The 23,318-nt window shown below is 42.4% G+C and overlaps 1 protein-coding gene across 1 annotated transcript in view; it reads right to left on the bottom strand.

Annotated features, from left to right (window-relative positions):
* Window positions 1–519: 519 nt before the first annotated feature.
* The window catches only part of vta1 (vesicle (multivesicular body) trafficking 1), a 184,647-nt gene continuing 161,848 nt past the window's right edge, over window positions 520–23,318 (bottom strand). The window contains exon 8 of the mRNA XM_078557477.1: window positions 520–2,035. Coding sequence (XP_078413603.1) covers window positions 1,890–2,035 — 146 coding nt within the window. The 3' untranslated portion in view covers window positions 520–1,889. The remainder of the gene's footprint in view (window positions 2,036–23,318) is intronic.

Genomic DNA, 23,318 nt, shown 5'->3' with positions numbered 1-23,318 from the left:
CAACAAATTGCTGAAGTATAGTCACTGTTGCAATATGGGAACGCAGCAGTCAATTTGTGCACAGCAAGCTCTCATGAACAGCAATGTGATAAATAATGAAATAATCTGTTTTAATTATATTTAAGTTGAGGGATAAATACTGGCCAGGGCACTAGAATGAACTTCCCTGCTTTTACTTGAAATACTGTTGAGATCTTTTACATTCACCGAAGAGGGAAGACTACCAACCTGAAAATACTACATTGGAACTTCAGCCTAGATATAGTGCTCAAGTCTCTACAGTAGGTCTTAAACCCACATTTTCTGACTCAAGAGATGAGAATGCTGCCAACTAAACCATGGCTAACACTAACAAAAAAAATTGGTCCCTGTGTAATATACTGGAGACTTGATCAACTTTATTCTGGTTACAGAGATAGTATGTCAAGAAAAAGTGAAAGATGGGAAATGCAGAAACCCTATGCACTGCAGGGTGAATTCCTCAATGTAACGATCGGTACAGTATAATAAAGGGACAGATCAAATGTACATGTTTTATTTCTGTTATGGTTTGATCGGTACAAGTAACAAAAATTGCTGTGGGAGTACTTCATGGCAGCTGCAAATCAGGCCCACAAGATCTTGCTGCCAAAGGGAAGCAGACGATTCATTAACGATGCCTTTCATTTCTTGAGAGCTCCCTCCGCAAAAAAATGCAGCGATTCTTGGTCGGTACTGTTACACGTTATTTTGTCAAGATCAAAAAGAGAACAATTATGTAATATTAAACCTATTGTGCAAGGTGTTGACTCCATGTTGCAGTGGACGTATTCCACTTTGCAAATAATTTATGAAAGGTAATTCTAGCCTCAGCCACACAGACACACACACACACACACACTCTTAATACCTAGTGCAATTTACCTCACCTCAAATCCCAGAGAAAAAGAGAAACAGTCTGACACATAATTATTTATTACAAGACATAATGCTTAATGACACTTCTTCATGCATGCTGAACATCCCTTCTGGCAACTGGTTATATTAGCTCCAAGGCTACATTACTCCTCTGATTGGATATTTGGATAGAACATTCAATTGGGTTTCAGGAGACAGTGGAAGGTACTGCTAATTGGCACCAGGGGTTTTGGCAGGGTATGCATGTAATATCTAAGATGTGCTTCGACAGTGACTGTGCTCAAATCACACCACCCCCACCCACCCCCCGCTCCCCTCTCAAACACGTACATGGAAGAACTTGGGCTGGAAATTCAGCAATGCTCGTTGAGGTGGCCGATTTTGTACTTGTCAAAGAGGACAATGAGTTACCTGAAGACTGAGAAACGTGCTGCACTCAACAGTCAAACCAAATTGCATAACATACGGCTCTGAGCTTGACCCACCCCAGGCCGCGATGCGGTCACGTAGGGAAAGTGGGAGGGAGAAGGTGGGGGGGGGGAAATGGTATTTGATTTGTGTTCTGCTGTTGAATGAGCATGCATAGGACATCATACACCTAACTCCTTGGGTACCGTTAAATGGAATACTACTGTTGTATTAAATTATTGTAATTTCTGTACACAGGACAGTTACCTCACTGAAAAAGCAGCAAAATTAAGAACCCGGTGCACATTTCTTTAGTGTTGCCATCCGAGTGCCTTTTTAAAAATAAAATCCTTAGCTATGAAACCCAAGCCATTAACATTCACACTTGGCACCCAAAGCATGTTCTTCTTTCCTTTGAGATAAAAAAAAATGCAATGCAATCTGCGGATCAAATGATGTGGGATGCCGATGGGGAAACAACAGGCCCTTTTGTTATGCAAAGGCAGAGTGGGGCCATGGACTGGTTAGTTCTTTGGGCCAGCGGGGAGGACACAAAGTTAGATGTGGGCACTGCAGGAAGGGACTCATTCCCTCCCTGTGGTGAGCAACTTGAGGGCCTTCTGGAGATTCTGCACAGCTGTCCCCACGTCTTCATACTGCAGGGCGCTGCCTGCGTATTTGCAGTACTTCTGAGCCCTGGCATAGTCCTCCGGGGTCAGGCGCACCTCCCCTGTGGGGAAAACAAATTCATTAGGTAAGTCAAAAGGAGATTCTGTGGAAGTGTTGAAAATTGTGCTATGTTTTGTCAGAGTAGATAGGAAAGACTGCAAACATTGTACACTTGTTCAAAAAAAAAATGCTGCAAGGATAAACCCAGCAACCAAAGGCCAGTTAGTTTAACATTGGTATTGGGAAAGCTTCCAGGATCTGTAATCTAGGACAGAATTAACAGTCACTTTGACAAGGGTGGATTAATTAAGGAAAGCCTGCAAGATTTGTTAAAGGCAAATCTTATTTAACTAACTTGATTGAGTTTTTTGATGAGGTAACAGAGAGGGGTAGTGCGATTGATTATAGTGTACAAAGGCTTTCAAAAGGATAAAGTACCAGGAAAGTTGAAACCCATGGAATCAAAGGGACAATGCCAGTATAAATACATAGTGTCATGAAAAGCCGATTACAGCCACAAATTACTTACAGACATATTGAACTTTTTAAGGAAGACGTGTGTTTTTTTAAAAAAAATTCAAGCAAGGACACTGAACAAAAGATGGCTGATAATGTAAAGTGACCACTTTCTGGAAAATTCGGATGTGGGTTATATTGACAGGCCTGCCCTGAGAGAAAATGGAATATCAACTCTGAAAAGGTGTCGTGGCCTTCTTCAAGCAGAGACACTTAAAAATGTTAGGAAATAGAGATAGTTTAAGTAAGTTATGTTTGTATTTGTGGGTGTTAGGGATGAGTTTTATCTTTAACGTTTAAGTTTGATTTGTATTTGTGTGTGTGTTAAGAAAAGGTCAAATTGAGTTTTAGTTTCACTTTAAAAGGTGCCTACATTTCTAATGAGTTTTACAACTGTTGCAGCTAAGTTAAACAAACAAGAGTAGAGAAACTGGGCCATTGCCTAGCAACAGGGGTCCAGAGATACAGACCCCTCCCACAGACAGAAAAAAATAGAAACAGCAGTTTGATTTGAAAGCTGTTCAAGTAGCGTTGGTTTTGAAAGTAGCTGCCAGGAGACACTAGAAAAGGGGAAGATAGCCAGTCCCAAGCTCAAGTAAAGACCCCAAAATCCAGGGGAGTGGAACAGGAGAAAGTCCCAAGCAGACCTTCTAGTCAAAGGAAGGACAGGAATTGGGAATAGGTCCTGTTCTGTGGAAGTGAAAGTAAGGAGCAGAAAGGAAGGTTCCAAGCTTAAAGAAAGTGGATTTAAAGTGAGAGGCCAAGAGGTTCAAAGAGACGGATGAAGGTCTGTAACTCTCTGCTATGGGCATGTGAAACAGTTGACAGCTGAGTTGGTGAGAGTGCTTGGAAGATGGCTTGAATACACGTGGTGACCCAGGGAAGAGGAACATCGGAAGGGGAGTTTGAAACCCTGGAGATGAACCCTTGCAGAAGGCATCTGAGAAAGCATCGGTTTGGGAGAAGGTTCTAAAGCGAATGCTTGGAGAGTGGAGATTGGAAACCCTCATGTGGAAGACGGAGTTCGGTGAGACTGTTTGGCTCATGGTGTGACAAGTGTCTGGGGGTGTAGGGAAGTCGAGGAGAAATCTATAGCATCTGGTTGAGGTGGCATCTGTCACTTGGTTTCAGAGTGTGCTATGTCTGACCACAGGATGCCTTCTGGTTTACATGGGCTGTGTACTTCCTGTGAATATTAGAGTATAAGATAGCTTTTTTAACTTGTGTTATCCTTACGAATCTGTAAAGCTATAGTTGTGGGTGAAGGAGTATTGTAATATAGTTCATCCTTTCTTGTTTAATAAATGTTTTATTCTTTTGTTAAAAGTTCATTAGCTGACTCCGGTGACTCTGTTCAGTGGCCACTTTCCACATACCTAAACAAACAAATTAAAAGTTAGAATCTATAAAGCTGGGTTCCACTCTGGGATCAGGCTTGTCCAGGGGTTACCTCAGCTGGAATCATAACAAAAGGGAGGTAGGAAAGATGCAAAAGACTGAACTTTAATCTCTTGTGTTTGCAGAGACAAAAGACTGATTACCACGTCTCAGCAGTCACCTAAAATCTATCGCCTGTTTATTCATATCTCAGAATGTGTAAAATAGTCGGAGATCAAAGAAAACAGGCTTTGGGTGCAAGACTTGGTTTCTTTCCTCATGGGAATACACAGGGAAAAATGGGTTTAAAAGCTAGCTGTAGAGCAGTGCCGTGTGTGCTAGTATGCTGGTGTGCTGTGTGTGTGACAGCAAGAAGACGACCGACTAGTCATCCCTGCAGTTGCAGGCGAAGTCTCTCTTGCTCTCTCTCTTTGTTGCTGGAGTCAAGGCTCAGTGGAAGCCCAAAAGGACAGTTTCTTCAACTATCCTGCAGAACCAAGTGTCTCCAAGCCCACTCTGAAACAGCGAAGTCAGCTCTACCGGAATTACCCAACTTAACGGCCATAAAGTTTCTGCATCTATGCCTCACGGACAAGCCAAAGACTGATTTGTATATCTTCTTTAACTGTTATTTGGACTCTTAACTTCTCATTTACGATCTGTGTGTACATGTGTTGCATTTTTATTATTTTTCACGGGTTTTTAGTAACTACTAAACTTACTCTTTCTTTGATTCATGGAAGCTTGGTTAAACTGATTCCTTCTAAAAAAAAACATACACCTGGACTGGGAAAAGGTATCCACGAAGGAAGGGGCCCCTTTTAAATTGGTGCAACCAACTGAAAGGGTTGAATAAAAAAGGGGAGCCAGCTCATTCCTCCTCACCCAGGAGCTTAACAAAATTGGGGTCTGATTCAGGAAATTCACAAATTGGAGGAGCTCGCCCAGGGACCAGTTGTAACAATAGTTGAATAAGTGACAGGAAACAGACAACAGTGGCAGACACTGTTTTTCAGATTGTAGGAAGAGATACAGTAGGGTTCCCAGTGGTTAGTACTAGGACCAATGCTTTTCTTGATACATGATCTAGGCTTGTGTGTACAGGGCACAATTTCAAATTGTGAGGATGACACAAAGCTTGGAAGTATTGTGAACTGTCAGGAGGATAGTGATAGGCTTCAGGGGGACATAGACAGGCTGGTGGACTGGGCAGATACATGGCAGATGAAATTTAACGCAGAGAAACGTGAAGTGATACATTTTGTTAGGAAGAACGAGGAGACACAACATAAAATAAAGGATATAATTCTAAAGTGGGTGCAAGAACAGACTAACCTGGGGTATGCGTGCACAAATCATTGAAGGCTGTAGAGAAGGTTGGGAAAGAGATTAAAAAGGCATACAGGATCCCAGGTTTTATAAATAGAGGCATACAAAAGCAGAAGTTATGATGAACCTGTATAAAACACTGGTTTGGCTGCAACTGGAGTACTGCGACCAATTCTGGCACCCAACCTTAGGAAGGATGTGAAAATATTAGGGAAGGTGCAGGAAAGATTTCTGAGGATGGTTCTAGGGATCAGGGACTTTAGTTATGTGCATAGATTGGAGAAGCTGGGGTTGTTCTCCTTGGAGAAGGGGAAGTTAAGAGGAGATTTGATAGAGGTGTACAAAAACCATGAGGGGTCTAGACAGAGTAGATATGGGAAAAACTGTACCATTGGCTGTACAAGCCAATGGTGATATAAGGAATTTTTTTTTGCAGTGTGTGGTTAGGATCTGGAATACACTGCCTGAGACTGTGGTGGAGGCAGATTTAATCATGACTTTCAAAAGGGGATTGGATAAGCGCCTGAAGAGAAAAGAAAAATTGCAGGATTACAGAAAAAGGACAGGAGTGGGACTAGCTGGCTTGCTCTTGCAGTAAGACAGCATGGACACAATGGGCCAAATGGCCTCCTTCTGTGCTGTAACCACGGTATGACACACATTTAAGATAACTGGCAACACAGCTAGCAGGGAGATGAGGAGAATATTTTTAAATAAGTGGGTTACAACAATCTGGAATGCACTGCCTGAAAGGTGGTGAAAGCAGATTCAATAGTAACTTTCAAAAGGGCACTGGATGTACACTTGAAAAGGAAAATTTCGCAGGGTTATGGGGAGGGAATGGCTGTTTGATTAACGGGATAGCGCTTTCAAAGAGCCGAAACAGGCGCGATGGGCTGAATAACCACCTTCTGTGCTTTCTGATACTATTTATTAACGACTGGGAGGTGAGCAGAACAAAAAGGGGGGGATTTCAATGACAATGCTATCAGTGAGCCTGAAGAAGTGGCTGTTCAGATGGAGTTTAAATGTCCCAGCTCAAGCTATTGTTCACTGTGCTGCTTTGAAAAATGCTGAAAAAGCCATTTATTCATTTCTACAGTTGCCCTGGGACTTGGTCTAATGTTACGTACAATGGGCTGAGCAATTAGAACAAACAGTGGGAGCCAATATTTAAGACCAATTTAAAACGGACCCGACACCCACACGGATCTACTTCAAAGATGGTTTCAAACTAGCATTAAACGGGCGGGGGCTGAGTGCACTAAACCACAGAGTACGGAACGAGTTTGAATTCATTGCTGCAATAAAAAGAGAAATGCTTGCATTTGCAAAGCACCTTATTACACCAAAAACGCTGAGGTGTTTCACACAATTAGTGACTTTTTGAAATCCAGCTGCTTGCTATGTAGCAGAGGGAGCAACCATTCTGCACCAGGGACAATTATAAGGCAAATGGCTAGTTAATTTGGGGGGCTCATTTTATGGTCAGGGTGCAGGGTAGAGTTTTGACTTGGAAGGGGAGGGGAGGTGGGAGGTTAATAGCCTGGTTATAGTGGAAAAGCGAAAAAAGATCATATTACAAGCACAACTCCCTCCTCACTATAATGTCACAGTAAGCAACTATGTCACCGAAAATGCCAGGGTGAACTCAATGCTTTCCTTCTTCCACCAGAATCCCTCAAAGAAATTGCATTTTCATAAGCCATTCCCATGTACCTCAAGCTTCAGTGTATAATTCATCTGCCTTTAATGGAACAGCACCAAAAACACACTTAAGCAGAAGAGGAGGTCAGGAGCCATCATGACAATATTATTTGATTTAGAATATAGGTTATCTCAGATAATTAAGCAAAGTATCAGATAAAAGCAAAATACTGCGGATGCTGGAAATCTGCAACGAAAACAAAAGTTGCTGGAAAAACTCAGCAAGTCTGACAGCATCTGTGGAGAGAAAGACAGAAGGACAAGAGTTAAAGAGAAAAAACGATTGCAGGGTTACAGAAAAAGGACAGGAGTGGGACTAGCTGGCTTGCTCTTGCAGTAGGCCAGCATGGACATGAAGGGCCAAATGGCCTCCTTCTGCGCTGTAACCACTGTATGACACACGTTTAAGATAATTGGCAAACGAGCCAGCAGGGTGATGAGGGAGAATATTTTTCTCTCCAAAGTATCAGGTAACTTCAATGAAGAAGTCAAAATATGCCCTCGGCTTCTCATTTGTCATGCAAGCAAAAACATAGATCGGAACCCCTCAGATTCCAGCCTGTAACTCTGTCCCTGTATCCATTATTCTTCCTACATAAAGCAGCTGATGTCTTCCTCCAGATGACCATCCCAATCCTCGTTAAACATTCTTACACTATCATTTTCTATAAACCTGCTCAAAACTGAATGACAAGGTGAATCATGTTGAAAACATTTGTGTTATTTCGTATTATGCCCTTTTCCTTTTGATAGGTACCTGCACAATGACTTGAAGATGCTGGAGAATTGTCCACATGGCCAATGTCAGTGAGCAAGCGAACACCCTCCTTAGACCTCCCTGGAAAGACAGTCGAATGCTTTGATTCTCCTAATATTCGAATATCTTAAAAAATCAGCACTGGATTCTTTCCTTGGAATCTGAGCGAACTCAAAACCAAGCGTCCTCAAAACACCTCTTTCAGTCAACTTTGGATAATTATAGAGCTTAGCACAACGTAACCTGGATCTCCCTTCCTATCATACTAAAGCGAATGGATCAGGTGCTTCTTGAATCTCAGTGAAGAGGCATGAGCCACATCCTCAGAAAACAAGCAACATTTCAGTGTCGCTTTGATGCTTATTTGCATTTTCCAGCCAACCAGTCTTCCTGATCTGGATCTAATTTGCAATTTTGATCATTATGGCAGGTGAGGGTGTAATACAAGCAGCATAGCTGGCCTGAGAATACCAAGAGAGTCTCCCTTCGTCCTCTGTGAAGATTGTAATATTGTGTTGGGCTGCAATGATTAGAATGAAGAAATCTTCGGGAAGTTCCACACATTTGCTAGCTTGTGATAAATGTGACCATTAAAATTAGCTTGCAGTTCTTGCACCCACACCCTAGAGTTTTTTCATTCCTTTTAAGTCCCCAACCGAACTCCTGATGCTCAGCATGACAAGCAAGTATCTGGTCCCAAGGCCTGTACAAGACCAGATGGACAAATGGCTCTGCATAGGCTGCTATTATATTTGCCTTGTTGTGGCAAAATTATGGAAGGTAACAACAAAACAGCAGAGAAGAAGCTTTTCTTTTTTTCATTCATTCATGGGATGTGGGTGTCACTGGCGAGGCCAGCATTTATTGCCCATCCCTAATTGTCCTCGAGATGGTGATGGTGAGCTGCCTTCTTGAACCACGGCAGTCCGTATGGTGTAGGTACACCCACAATGCTGTTAGGGAGGGGGTTGCAGGATTTTGACCCAGTGACAGTGAAGGAACGGCGATATAGTTCCAAGTCAGGATGGTGAGTGGTTTGATGGGGATTTTGCAGGTAGTGGTGTTCCCGTGCGTCTGCTGCCCTTGTCCTTCTAGATGGTAGCGGTTGTGTTTTTGGAAGGTGCTGCCTTAGGAGGCTTGGTGAGTTCCTGCAGTACATCTTGTAGATGGTGCACACTGCAGCCACTGTGCGTCAGTGGTGGAGGGAGTGAATGTTTGTGGATGTGAAGCCAATCAAGCGGGCTGCTGTATGCTGGATGATGTCAAGCTTCTCGTGTGTTCTTGGAGCTGCACGCATCCAGGCAAGTGGAGAGTATTCCATCATACTCCTGGCTTGTGCCTTATAGATGGTAGACCGGCTCTGGGGAGTCAAGAGGTGAGTTACTCGCTGCAGGACTCCTAGCCTCTGACCTGCTCTTGTTGCCACAGTACTTATTTGGCTAGTCCAGTTCAGTTTCTGGTTAATGGTAACCACCAGGATGTCAATTGTGGGGGAACTTCAGCTATGGTAATGCCATTGAATGTCAAGGGATGATGGTTAGATTTCTCTTGTTGGAGATGATCATTGCCTGACACTTGTGTGGCGCGAATGTTACTTGCTACTTTGTCAGCACAACCCTGGATATTGCCAGATCTTGCTGCATTTGGACATGGACTGCTTCAGATGAGTGGTTGCGAATGGTGCTAAAGTGCAATCCATCAGGGAACATCATTCACTTCTGACTTTATGATGGAAAGAAGGTCATTGATGAAGCAGCTAAAGATGGTTGGGCTGAGGACACTACCCTGAGGAACTCCTGCAGTGATGTCCTGGAACTGAGATGACTGATCTCCAACAACCACAACCATCTTCCTTTGTGCTGGGTATGACTCCAACCAGCGGAGAGTTTCCCCGCCCGATTCCCTTTGACTAGAGTTTTGCTAGGGCTCCTTAATGCCACACTTGGTCAAATGCTACCTTGATGTCAAGGGCAGTGACTCTCACCTCATCTCTGGAGTCTAGCTGTCTTGTCCATGTTTGAACTAAGGCTGTAATGAGGTCAGGAGCTGAGTGGCCCTGGCGGAACCCAAACTGACTGTCAGTGAGCAGGTTATTGCTAAGCAATTGCCACTTGATAACACTGTTGCCGATCCCTTCCATCACTTTACTGTTGATCGAGAATGGACCGATGGGGCGATAATTGGCCAAGTCGGAATTGTCCTGCATTTTGTGTGCAGGAAATACCTGGGCAATTTTCCACATAGTCAGGTAGATGCCAGTATTGTAGCTGTACTGGAACAGCTTGGCTAGGGGCACAGCAAGTTCTGGAGCACAAGTCTTCAGTACTATTGCTGGAATGTTGTCAGGGCCCATAGCCTTTGTAGTAACCAATGCTTCAGCTGTTTCTTGCTATCACATGGAGTAAACTAAATTGGCTGAAGACTGGCAACTGTGATGCTGGGGACCTCCAAAGGAGGCCAAGGTGGATCATCCATTCGACACTTCTGGCTGAAGATTGTTGCAAGTGCTGCTGTGCATTTGCACTGATGTACTGGGCTCTCCCATCATTGAGGATGGGGGTATTTGTGGAGCCTCCTCCTCCAATGAGTTGTTTAATTGTCCACCACCATTCACAACTGGATGTGGCAGGACTGCAGATCTCAGACCTGATCGATTGGTTGTGGAATCGCATAGCTCTGTCTATCGTTTGCTGCTTATGTTGTTTGGCAAACAAGTAGTCTTGTGCTGGAGCTTCACCAGGTTGCCACATCATTTTTAGGTATGTCTGATGCGGTTCCTGGCATGCTCTCCTGCACTCTTCATTGAACCAGAGTTGGCCCCCTGGCTTGGTGATAATGGTAGGGTGGAGGATATGCTGGGCCATGAGGTTACAGATTGTGGTTGAGTACAGTTCTGCTGCTGCTGCTGATGGGCCACAGTGCCTCATGGATGCCCTGTCTCGAGTTGCTAGATCTGTTCGAAATCTTATCCAATTTAATATGGTGCTAGTGCTACATGACACAATGGAAGGAGTCCTCAATGTGAATACGGGGCTTTGTCGTCACAAGGACTACGCGGCGGTCACTCCTACTGAAGCTGTTATGGATCTGCGGCGGGCAGGTTGGTGAGAATGAGGTCAAGTATGCTTTTCCCTTTTGTTGGTTCCCTCACCACCTGCTGCAGACCCAGTTTAGCAGCTTGATCTGCAGTGGTGCTATCGAGCCACACTCGGTGATGAACATTGAAGTACATCCTGCATCCTTGCCACCCTCAGTGCTTCCTCCAAGTGGTGTTCAACATGGAGGAGTGCTGATGCATCAGCTAAGGGACGTGGTAATCAGCAGGAGGTTTTGTCCTGGAGGCTTCAAGAGGTCCAGAGTCGATTTTGAGGACTCCCAGGGAAACTCCCTCCCAACTAAGTACCACTGTGCTGCTCTGTGCCACACCTCTGCTGGGTCTGTCCTGCCAGTGGGACAGTGATAGCGATGGTGGTGTCTGGGACATTGTCTGTAAGGTATAATTCCATGAGTATGACTTTGTAAGGCCGTTGCTTGACTAGTCTGTGAGACAGTTCCCCCAATTTTGGCACTAGCCCCCAGCTGTTACTAAGGAGGACAGGGCTGAGTTTGCCATTGTGGTTTCTTGTGGCCCGGGTGGTCCAGCTGGTTTCATTGCTTTTAGATTTTTTTAGCGGTTTGTTAGGCCATGTTAGAAGGCAGTTAACAGTCTGTGTCTACAGTCACATGTAGGCCAGATCAGGCAAGGGATTTCCTTCCCTAAAGGGCATTAGTGAACCAGATGGGTTTTTATGACAATTGACAATGGTTAATTCCAAATTTTTATTGCCATCTGCCTTGGTAGGATTCGAACCTTGGGTCTTTGGATTACTAGTCCATTACACCACTGCCTCCCCTCTTCCTCACACTGACAATTTTTATTGAGACTTGCTAACACACAGCACTTCATCCTGTGTCTCCAACTTCTCCAAGCTCTTGGAAATGACTTTGTTCTACCGGTAAGTGAAAGAACACTTTTGTCTGAACAACAAGACCCTCACAAACAGCAATGTACACACGTGCTGTTGGCTGATGGGGGAATGCTGGCTAAGATACTGGGTGAACTCCCTGCTCTTTGTCAAACAGTGCTCAAGAAACCTCAAGACTGAGGGTTTTAGAATTCTGTAATCAAAGCAAGAGGTTTCAAACCAGAGTCCCGATGGGAGTGGGGGAGAGACAACAAAGGTTTAAGAAAGAAGAAAAAAATATTTTACACAATAGTTTTCTCTTGTGCAGCTACTTTCCTATACATAATTGAATCCATTCTATGATACATGAAATAAAACATTAAGCTGATGACTCAAACTTCTTACTCATTTCTTACACATTACTGCATTTCCCCAGTGATCCAAAGAACACAGCATTCTCTCTAAACTGTGGAACCACAGTATAAGAAAGGAAATAAATTATCAAAAAAACATTTACAGAAGAATCCCTGTGCCCACTGACCGATAAGGATTCAACTTAAAGTCACCATTCTTGCAATCCAATCACTCCATGGCCTCACCCCTTCCTAACAGTGTAATCTCCTCGAGTCCTAAAGCTTTACAAGGTCTCTGTGTTCCTCTTCTTCTGGCCTCTTGCACATCTCTGATTTTGATTGTTCCACCAATGTCAGCTGTGTCTTCTGCTGCTTGGGGCCCAAACTCTAGCATTCCCTCCCTACACCTCTCCACTTGCATTTCCTCCATTAAAACCTTACCTTGACCAGGCTTTTGCTCAGCTTTCCTAATATCTCCTTATCAGCCTAGGTTTCAAATTTTATTTGATAATGCTCCTGTGAAGCAGGTATTGGGTGCTCCTGCCAAGTAATGCAGAGAAGAATTGAGGTTGCAGAGTTGTGTTTTTTGAGGTGAATAATGAAAATAACTTGGACAAGCCACATAATGAAGAGGTGCTAGTAAAATCTGAGATCAAAGGAACTCTGCTGACCAAGATCAGGAAGAGACAGTGGGAATTTCTTGGGCACGTAATAAGAAATCATGATTTAGAAAGTCGGATGCTGATGGGAAAGATCGATGGTTAAAGGGATCGACATAGACAAAGAACAATCTTTTTAAAGAGCCTCGCAAAAAGGATCTATATACCACCATTGAAGATGATCCACACCTCTAGAGCAAGATTAACATGGAGGTTCATGGCTGTCAATGCTCTGTTAGGAAATAGTGCCTGAACAGAGAAAGGGAAAGCTTCTGTGAAGCGCCTTGGGACATTTTGATGTTGAAAGAGCTACATAAATGCAAGTCGTCATTATACTGGGAGTCCAGAAGTGCTGGATTTCATCAGGTTTCTGTATTTTCTTTTAATTGACTTAGTAGTGCAATATCTGTTAAATGGTAATGAGATACTTTCTGTAGCAGTTACACTATTTCCCTTCAGCGGTTAATAGGGTTTTGGAAATCCTCCTTACTCCTCCGCACCTCCACTGCCCAGGAAACCATCTATTAAACTGTCGGCAGAAAATAAAGTAAGAACAGAAAGCAGAAGCTACCAGATTCACTCGACAGTGAAAGATTGCTCGTATGAATGAGTGGACCTCAATGGAAGAGTGGGGGGTGGAAGAGAGAGAAAGAGGGAACATAATTTCGATCATATGACATCTGCCAAAATAATTTTTTGTAAACTTCTATTTCTGGCTACCATAGAACAGCACAAGAGGAATGTTGAGAACCACTGAGCATTCCTTTGTCCGTGGTGCATTTGCAGTGAAATATTCTCCTTCACGAACTGGGTGGTGGGAGGAACAACTGTGTTCTCAAGCTTGCAGTAAACACGTGATGCTTAACTGGACAATGCAATATACTTCCTCTTGTTTAGTCCTCTGGTGAATGAACATTAGAGATGATGTTTGTCAATTTTTCAGTTTAGAATCAAAACTCTCCCTGAATGGATTGCTTTCTCTTGTCTAGTCCATATATTTGCTGCAACCTGCTTTTGTTCTTAGAGAGAAACTGCCCAGTTTCAAACCAGAGACCCTTCATGTTTCAGGCAAACGTGACTATCACAACATTATGTGATCATCTAGTGTGTGGGTGCAGAGAGTTAGCATACTTTCTGCTTTTGTGTGCTAGTTTGCTTCTCATTTTTGGCCTACACCGCTGGCTAGCAGCAGTGCGAAAAAGAGACTCAAATGTGTAAATCTCTCTGAGAGTACACAGCCTCTCCGTCAGCAAGTGTTCAGCTGTGCCTCGTGGCGACACACAGAAACTGGGCCCCTGCAGTCCCAGGCTAATGCTTCAGAGGAGCTCGGAGAACATGTGTCCCCCAGACATGCAGTCTGCTAGTCCACTGGCATGTTTTCTATTTTTTTTTAATTCGTTCATGGGATGCGGGTGGCGCTGGCTAGGCGCCATCCCTAATTTTAAGAGTCAACCACATTGCTGTGGGTCTGGAGGCACACGTAGGCCAGACCCACAGGGTGGCAGATTTTCTTCCCTCAAGGACATCAGTGAACCAGATGGGATTTTACAACAATCGATGATAGTTGTCATGGTCACCATTACTGACACTAGCTCTATATTAATCGAATTTAAGTTCCAGCAATTGCTGTGGTGGGATTTGAACCCATCTCCCCAGAGCATTAGCCTGAGCCTCTGGATTAATTGTTCAGTGACATTATCACTATGCTACTGTCTCCCTGTAAACATCCTCCAGTGCTGGTGATACAGTTTGAGGGGCACTGGTAGCCTTCAGTACCTTGTCACATGATCATTCCTGTTTCCCTTGTGAGCCTGAACACAATGTTAACAGACTATTCAGCAGTGAAAATATAAGTGTTGCACTCCAAGCACAGGACAGGGCCTCCTTTTTGACGAGTATGAAGCATTCCCAGTTCCAATACCAGCATAAACTTTGCTTATATTCCCGTGAACACAGAAGATTGAGGAGCTATCTAACAGTGGGCCTTAAAGTGATAAAAGGAATCAATAGAACAGATACAGAAATGATATTCTCTTGTAGAAGGAAACTTGAATAAGGAGGCTCAACCTTAAATTAAAGCATTTGGCCAGTACAGAGTGTTCCTGATGTTGAATATTAAAGGGGAAGGGCAGTGTATTATGGTCTAATTCTTGAATGAGAAGTATGCACCATTCAAAGACCTCTTTTGCAGCATAACAGCGTGGATCCAAAATGCAATAAAGCACTTGAGGTGGCAAATGTTCTCTGACTTCCAATCAGCTATTATGCTTGTGATGAACAAGCAAAAACTAGGATACCACCAAGTCTGAAAAAGAGTAAATTAGTTGAGATAAATTGAGCAGTTGAGTTTAGGAAGTTTCTAGTTTGGCTCTTAAAATCCTGCAGGTTGCAAGAAGGGGGGAATAATCTGGAGAGGTAAACAGTTCCCATAGTTTTGAGTAGTTGGTGAGGCAAAAAAATGAAGAGTTGAAATACCAGAGAAATAGAAACAACCTCTCGAAATTTCCTGGCATTTTAGGCATTTTGTGAGGTGTCAATGGAAGCTAATAAGTGAAGACTATTGTGTGATATAAACTTACTTCAATAATAAGTTCAATTAACAGAGCCAGGCAGGACAATGGATTAGAACTCATTCTTTTCACTCCAGCTCAACATCTTTAAACTGAAAATCACCCACATGGATACAGGTGAAAGGTAATTAGACAGGTTTCATGCAGCAAGTTACATTTGGAGAAATGGTATATGAGCAATGCAAGAGGTGACGTCTGGTGAGTGTAGCTTGGGAAGAACAGGTTACTTTGGACTTATGGCTCTCAAAACTCTCCACCACTGGGCTCACCTCATGTCTGGGTCTGCTGCAGACTCATTCACAGAGATCGACTGCGCTGATTAGACAATAACTTCATTATTGTTGTATTATGACACTACCAGGATGACACGAGGTGAATTAGATGGAGTTGGTCTATTTTCATCTAGAAATTTTTATGTCGATGAAACCGTAAGAAGCAATTTCTCAGAAAAAGTTTGGAAGTCCAAGGGAGAACTGTGAAATAATTTATAACATGCGATGTGTAATTTTGACAACTGTACAACTGAATTTACTAAGAGGTTGGAAGTTGTGACAGGTCTAAAGTGGAACATTTTTAGGGCCATTTTAAACCAGTCACATAGGACACAAAGAATGCCGCTCTGACAATTCATTATGATTTGTGACTTGTTTTTAAGCGGGTGAAGAGAGACAGGCTGAGTTTGATGCTAAGTTTGGGTTTAAGGTACACAACTGGTGCAGTGCAGACAGAGTTCACCTATATCAAACTAGTTGCAGGAATTTCTTGATACAGTGGTGTTCAAAGAGTGTAAAATGTTCTTTTGCCAAGCACTGAGACTCCCAGAAGTTATCAAGCACAATTACTCATGGAAAAATTGCAATTAAGTATGGACATATTAAATTTGCAGTGAAATTAAAGATCACAGTGCACAGATTTAAATCATAGCCCTTGCCTGGAGTCTGTAACTAGTTTTAAGTTTCTCTAAGAAATTACCTTTCCAAAGTTTATCTTCTCTGCTCTCACATGCACCTGTTTTCTATTGGAGCGATTTTCAGTAAATATAGCAGCTGGCCTGGTGTTGCTTTGAGGTGACGATATTTCCATCTATATTAATAAGGTCCCTCCGGCAACAATTGGCTGACTGATCTCCATCCAGATTAATGTGACTCTGAAAGATCATGGCCTCTTAAGGGATTAGGGGAATAAAATTTGCAGAGTGGAGTTAATTGTATAGAAGAGAGAATTGGCACAGCATCTGATGCTGCTGACCAAGAGAGAGAGAGGTGTATGAGCAGGTTTCTGCATATCTCCTAACAAATGTAACCAACAACTACAGTGGCCCTCATCCTCACAAGGGGGAAGGTTGAAACTTAAGTAAAGGAATCCTGCCTCAGGAGCACAATGTGATGAGGCTAAAGCAGCTGGATAAGGAAAAGAACAAAGGCTCAAATAAAACACGTTTAACTTCTTTGGTTATCTATATATTGACGGCCAGCAGTTGACAACCGATGGTGATTGAATTTGAACCTGTGGCCTGAGAAATTATCTCAGCTCTCAGCATTGCTTTACAACAGAACAAGTCTTTTACTAACATTTAACCATCCCTTCCTACTTAACCAATCTACTTTGGGGAAAATAATTCCCAGGCCTTTGTAGAACAAATCCCTCGTTGAAAAATCAGAACAGTTACAAAATTACGAGCAATTTTGACACTTCTTTTGCTGACATTCATCTCACTGGCTTGGTGAAGTTACCAAGCCTGATAGTGTGTAGGAATTGACAGAACAAAACATTATTACAGTGGTGAGGTTGCTGAAGTAGCCTGGGCTCAGTGACAGTCCTTTGGTGACACTGAGAAGGTGCAAGCCAGAATGCCAAGGATTCTCCTTGAACGTATGAAAGTACATGTTCTGTCTGGAAGCGGAGGGGTAAGAGAAGGAGCTGGAAGGGGGATGAGGGTTTGTCAGGGGTTGAATCAACTTTAGGCACAACTTAAGAAAGCTGTGCCCAATTTAGTACCATTTCCTCACAAATAACGTAGTAATAGAACAAAGGGGTATATTCCGTTACTTAAGTTGTATTAAATTGTGCTGTATTAATACAGTAGTTAACCTATTTAATACTAATTGCTTAATAGCTGTGCTGGAACAGCACAGGCTGGAATTCATGCGAATGCATTAAGTGACACATCAAACATAGCACAGAGAAAATTAAAGTGCAATATTATACAAGAGAATTCAAGTAATGGAAATAAAAAAACCACCAAAATAATGGAAATATCAGGTTCATGTGAAATGAAAGAAAATTCAAGGTACATTTATTCAGTCCCATTCCTCACAATTCAGTCACCATGGCTTTACCCTTTGGGACTCATGCTCTCAATCATTCTGCTCTCTAAATTGCTGCCTTTATTGAAAAAAATCCTTCTCAGAACACATCATTTTCACTTAAGCTCCTGTGACCTTCCTGACCTCTAGCATGTGGCTCAGTGCCCATTCCTCTTGTTGTATTTCAGTGAAGTCTCGAGGTGATTGGGTGTTATAGGTGCCAGGTAAAACATACGGTGCCATCATCTGGAGAGAGTCTGTTTAAACAGTGTCAAATGGGAATTGCACGCAAGCAAGAGGTTGGGAATTCTGGTTGATCGGTACATCGATGGCTGTTCCGGTGCCGCTTCATGCTCTCGTTTGGTCTTGGAAAGGTTTATCAATTTTGCTTTTGATTTCCACCCTTCTATCATCTTTACATGGTTCATCTCCGACACTTCCCTTCTCTTCCTTGACCTCTCTGTCTCCATTTCTGACGGTCCACCAATGTTCATCACAAGCCCGCCGACTCCCACAGCTACCTCGACTACAGCTCCTCACACCCTGCTTCCTGGAAGGACTCCATCCCATTTTCCCAGTTCCTTCACCTCCGTCCCGATGATGCCACTTTCCAAAACGGCGCTTTTGACATGTCTTCCTTCTTCCTTAGCCGAGGTTTCCCACCCGTTGCGGTTGACAGGGCCCTCAACCGTGTCCGACCCATCTCCCGTGTCTTTGTCCTCACACCTTCCTCTTCCTCCCAGAACCATGATAGGGTCCCCCTTGTCCTAACTTTTTACCCCACCAGCCTCTGCATTCAAAGGATCATCCTCCGCCATTTCCGCCAACTCCAGCATGATGCCACCACATCTTCCCCTCATCAACACCCCCACACCCTGTCAGCATTCCATAGGGACCGTTCCCTCTGGTATACCCTGGTTCAATCCTCCATCACCTCATCCCATTTGCAGAACACCTTCAGTCTGTTCGCAAGCATGACCCAGACCTTCCTGTTGCTTGCCATTTCAACACACCACCCAGCTCTCATGCCTACATATCCGTCCTTGGTCTACTGCACTGTTCCAGTGAAGTCCAATGCAAACTGGCGGGACAGCACCCCATCTTCCGATTAGGCATTTTACAGCCTTTTGGACTTAACATCGAGTTCAACAACTTCAGACCATGAACTCTCTCCTCTACTTTCACCCCTTTTTTATCCCTTTTTTGAAAACTCATTTTTATTTTTTATCCACTTAATTTTGTTCACTTATTCATTGTTTTATCTCCCCTTTTAATCCCATTTTGACCCCTTTCCCTCCCCTCCCCACCCCCACAAGGGCCATCTATTACTTGTTCATATTGCTCTTTTCAGAGTGCTTACCCTTGTCCTGCTATTATCACATTCTGCTTTCTTACCTTTACCACTACCAACACCTTTTTTAGCCCTTACCACTGCCATTAACACTTCTTTTATCCTTTTGTCCATGACATCTTTGTCAATCTCGCCTTTGCTCCCACCTATCACTGGCCTTCTATCCAGTTTTATCTGCTCCACCCCCCTTAAACAGTATAAATTTCATCATGTTTCTACTTCTCTGTAGCTCTGAAGAAGGGTCATACGGACTCAAAACGTCAACTCTGTTTCTCTCTCCACAGATGTTGTCAGACCTGCCGAGTTTTTCCAGCATTTTCTGTTTTGTTTCAGATTTCCAGCATCCGCAGTATTTTACTTTTATCTTGGGAATTCTGGAACTCCATGTTGTCAAGGCAGAGCTGTGCCTCATGTACAAAGGAGAGGTGCTTAATCAGGAGTGTGATACAAAATAAAATTCTCTACAGGTGAACTGCTTAGATAAAGAATGCAAGGAAGACTTGCATTTGTACAGGGCCTTTCACAACTTCAAGCGCTGTATGACTAATTAAGTCACTGTTATATAGGAAATGCAGCAGCCAATTTGTACACAGCAAGGTCCCACAATCAGGAAATGTGTAATGCCCAATTATGTTTTTAGGTATCGATAGGACCTTTTGAAAAGGGTCTCACCTGTCCAAGTCTATAACTCCAATAAATAAGTTGTTCCTACTGTAAAGGCAAGACATAGCACAATGGAAGTCTTGGATATTTAGAAGGAGTGACAGCACTTCCAATTGACGTTGCTTAAAGCCAAACTCTCCGGCCAATCTGTGCATGTACAATAGATTGGGATTAGTTTTGTAGCTGGGTCTCCCAATGCCTGGGTATCAATAGAAAAACACTTGAGAAATCTGACTGCATCTGAAACAGTGTCAGTCAGCTCAAACTCAAAATACTCAGAAAAAAGTGTTAACTTAATTAGTTGCAAAATGCTAAAGAGAACTGGCACATTGTGAAAGGTGTTCAGGTTCCCGCTTGATGTAAATCCCATTCACAATTGTTTTGGTCAGGGAGACTGAAATATTCAAAGGAAGTACTATAAGCTACAGACATGCAGAAAGGAGATTCTAAAGAAAAGCATGTGAAAGTTTTTTTAAAACGTTATATAATTTAACAATCTGTGAAAAGCACATCAAAAAGATTTGTGAAAAATATTAGCAATGAATGTGCTTCATGCATGTCTCAACCAGATTTTATAGGATAAGGAAGATTATTTGTAATACAATCTCCTGGGGTTTATCCTTCTCATAAACTTCCAATTTGAGACAACTAATTGTGTATTGTCAAGGGGGGATATCACATGTAAACCCGGCATGCATCTTTCTTTAAATAAGGGACCACAAAAGTCCTTATTGCAGATAGCAGGCACATTAAGCAGAGATAAAAAGCAAAATACTGCAGATGCTGGAAATCTGAAACAAAAACAGAAAATGCTGGAAAAACTCAGCAGGTCCAGAAGGGTCATACAGACTTGAAACGTTAACTCTGTTTCTCTCTCTACAGAGCTCTGAAGAAGGGTCATACAGACTCAACACTTTAACTCTTTTTCTCTCTCCACAGATGCTGCTAGACCTGCTGAGTTTCCAGCATTTTCTGTTTCACATTAAGCTGAGATATTTGTTCTAGTACTGAGTAATAGGGTTTTTTTTTGGTGTCTACAAGGCTGTTCAGGCAATAAAGAACACATAAATATGGCAACGTTTACTTTAAATTATACAAGTCAATCCATTTGGGAAGACTGAAGAACAACCTTCCTCTGGAAATTGTGAGGAATGTAGTGGGGCTGGCAGACTGATTACAGCGATGTCCTATAACAATACTACAGAGCAATTATTTTCTTTCCTTATGAAATGCACATTAAATAATAACTCTGACCTGAAATCCCTTTGATTATTAAACTCTTAACTGGCATTTAGTGAGAACGAATAACCATTTCTAAAACCTACAGTATACTTGCACCAATTAGCATAGTTCTTATGCCTAGTACAATCATGCATGAATCTCCACAGACCCATTTGGAAGAAAGATGTAAACTGGAAACCTGATTGGACCCGTCATTATATGATAGATATGCATCACAGTTTAACTCTCTCACTCTTTCTTGAGTTCTTCTTTCAAGTTAAATCTTTCCTGTTCTGTACAGCCGAATAAACTATCTGCAATCCCATGCTGAAATTGAATAATAAAAGCAATTTTTTTTTTAAATAGAGAAAAATATTTGCACTCTATTACTCAGCTGCCATTTATGGTTTTGTTCCAGTTAGATGTTCTGTTCAATTTTCGGAACAAAAAAAAAAATTAGGAAGGTCAGAGAGAATCAAAGCCACCATTCATGGGTTTGGTTATGTTCCCTTCTCCAGGGTCAATGAGTTTTAAATGAAAGGGACCCAAAGACTATCAAAGTGACCTGTAACACATTTGGTCTCACTTCAATAAGTCCTCTAAGCTTGTCTATAAATGCTTTTTTGTTGTGGGTCATAAGAGATTTAGATTCCAGGAATCCACTTCCTGTGTTTATGCTATTATAACCATTGACCGTAACCCAGTGGCAGACTTTGAAACAAAGGTAACTCTGGTCTATGAGTCTGCTGCCAACTAATTTAATAACATTAATGCAGGGTTTTGGCTTGCAAAGTTGGAATTAAAATTTGGAGCAACCGATGACATTGATAACTGACTCTGATTACACTGTATGTTTCCTGTGCTTCGTAAAAGTGCAATAATGGAAAACAACTTGGTCGTACCAATAAACTAAATGCTTCAAAAGAATAGTCAATGCAAAACTTTAATCAACAAGGCTAATAAAACACCAGACCACATCCGAGGGAATTTGATTAGAAGCCCAAAACACTGGTCGGGCTCGAGTGGTATCAGTTAAGTTGATATTGTAGAGTCTTACAAGATTGCACAGGGAGAAGACAGGATATGTTGTAAAGAAAATAAATGTGGTGTGCGAAATGAAAAACCTCGAGGACAGATTGGCCTTTTCTATTGTATATTTCCTTACATCCTGTAACATACTCAAGCCGATATGTAATCCAAGCTAGGCATTATGCGATCTGGGCCATTAATACCTTCGTACCATACTGAGAGATACCCTCAAGGCTATGTGCCTATTCTGGTGCATGTTAAAAAAGTTATGATATTACACATGCAGAAGGTTGCTTGTAATAAGAAACTTGAGCATTCTCACATCAAGAACTTGTATTTACATAGCAACTTTAACATAATTAAATGTCCCAAGGTGCTTCACAGAAGTGTTATAAAACTAAGATAAAAGCAAAAAACTGTGGATGTTGGAAATCCAAAACAAAAATAAAAATACCTGGAAAAACTCAACAGGTCTGACAGCATCTGCGGAAAGGAACACAGTTAACGTTTTGAGTCCGCACAGACTCGAAACGTTAACCGTGTTCCTCTCCGCAGATGCTGTCAGACCTGCTGAGTTTTTCCAGGTATTTTAATTTTTGTTTTGTTATAAAACTAAATTTGACAGAACCAAATAGGGGGTTATCAGGGCAGCTGATCAATAGCTTAGTCAAAGGAGTAGGTTTTAAACAGCGTCTTAAAGGAAGTAAGTGAGGTAGAGGCACAGAGAGGTTTAGCGAGGGAATTTTGGCGTTGACGACATAGGCATCCAAAGGCATGGTCACAAAAGGAGGCCCAGAGGCCAGAATCAGATGGAACATCCTGAAAGGTTGTGGAGCTGTACGACATTACTAATACAGGGAGGGGTGAAGCCATGGAGGGATTTGAAAACAAAGTTGAGAATTTTAAAATCAAGGCATATTTTTTACTCCAAGTGTTGCAATGAAGTAGCTGGTATAATACAGGATGCAATAAAATGTAGTTCATTCCTCCTCAGTCTTTAGAAAGTACCAAACTGCCACAGTTGGTGACATTTACATTTTGCATGGTCTCATTAAGCCACTTTCCAGCAATACGAGGTCAGTTCAGTGTTTTGGAATTGGATCCACTAACATCTCTACTGAACCAGCCAAGACACAGTTCATTTTGGGGCCCCCAAACACATCACTGCGGTCAATACAGGCTAACTTCAAACCCAGGTGACCCGAAATGAGAGAACCATCTTGTAAGTGCTGCATTAAGTTCCGGAGGATAACTAGAAAGAAACAAAGCAATAAAAAAAAAATGCTGGAAAAACTATGGAGAGGGAAACAGAGTTAGCTTTTAGGTTGAGCGGCCCTTCATCAGAATTGACATGAAACGTTAACTCTTTCTCTCCATTTTCTTTCTGCCTGACCTGCAGAGTATTTCCAGCACTTTTGTTTTTATTTCAGATTTCCAGCATTGGCAGTGTTTTGCTTTCGTAAAAACAAAGCAAAATGCTGCAAACTTGTAAACAAATATGTTAGGGCTTGTTTTGCAAGACAGAATGGCAAAGGGGGAAGAGATTCCCTCCTAATTTGTAG

Source organism: Cetorhinus maximus, chromosome 14 (assembly GCF_964194155.1).
Source record: "Cetorhinus maximus chromosome 14, sCetMax3.hap1.1, whole genome shotgun sequence".
Lineage (NCBI taxonomy): Eukaryota > Metazoa > Chordata > Chondrichthyes > Lamniformes > Cetorhinidae > Cetorhinus > Cetorhinus maximus.
Note: the sequence above shows the minus strand (reverse complement) of the source record. Positions and strands in the feature narration are given on the sequence as shown.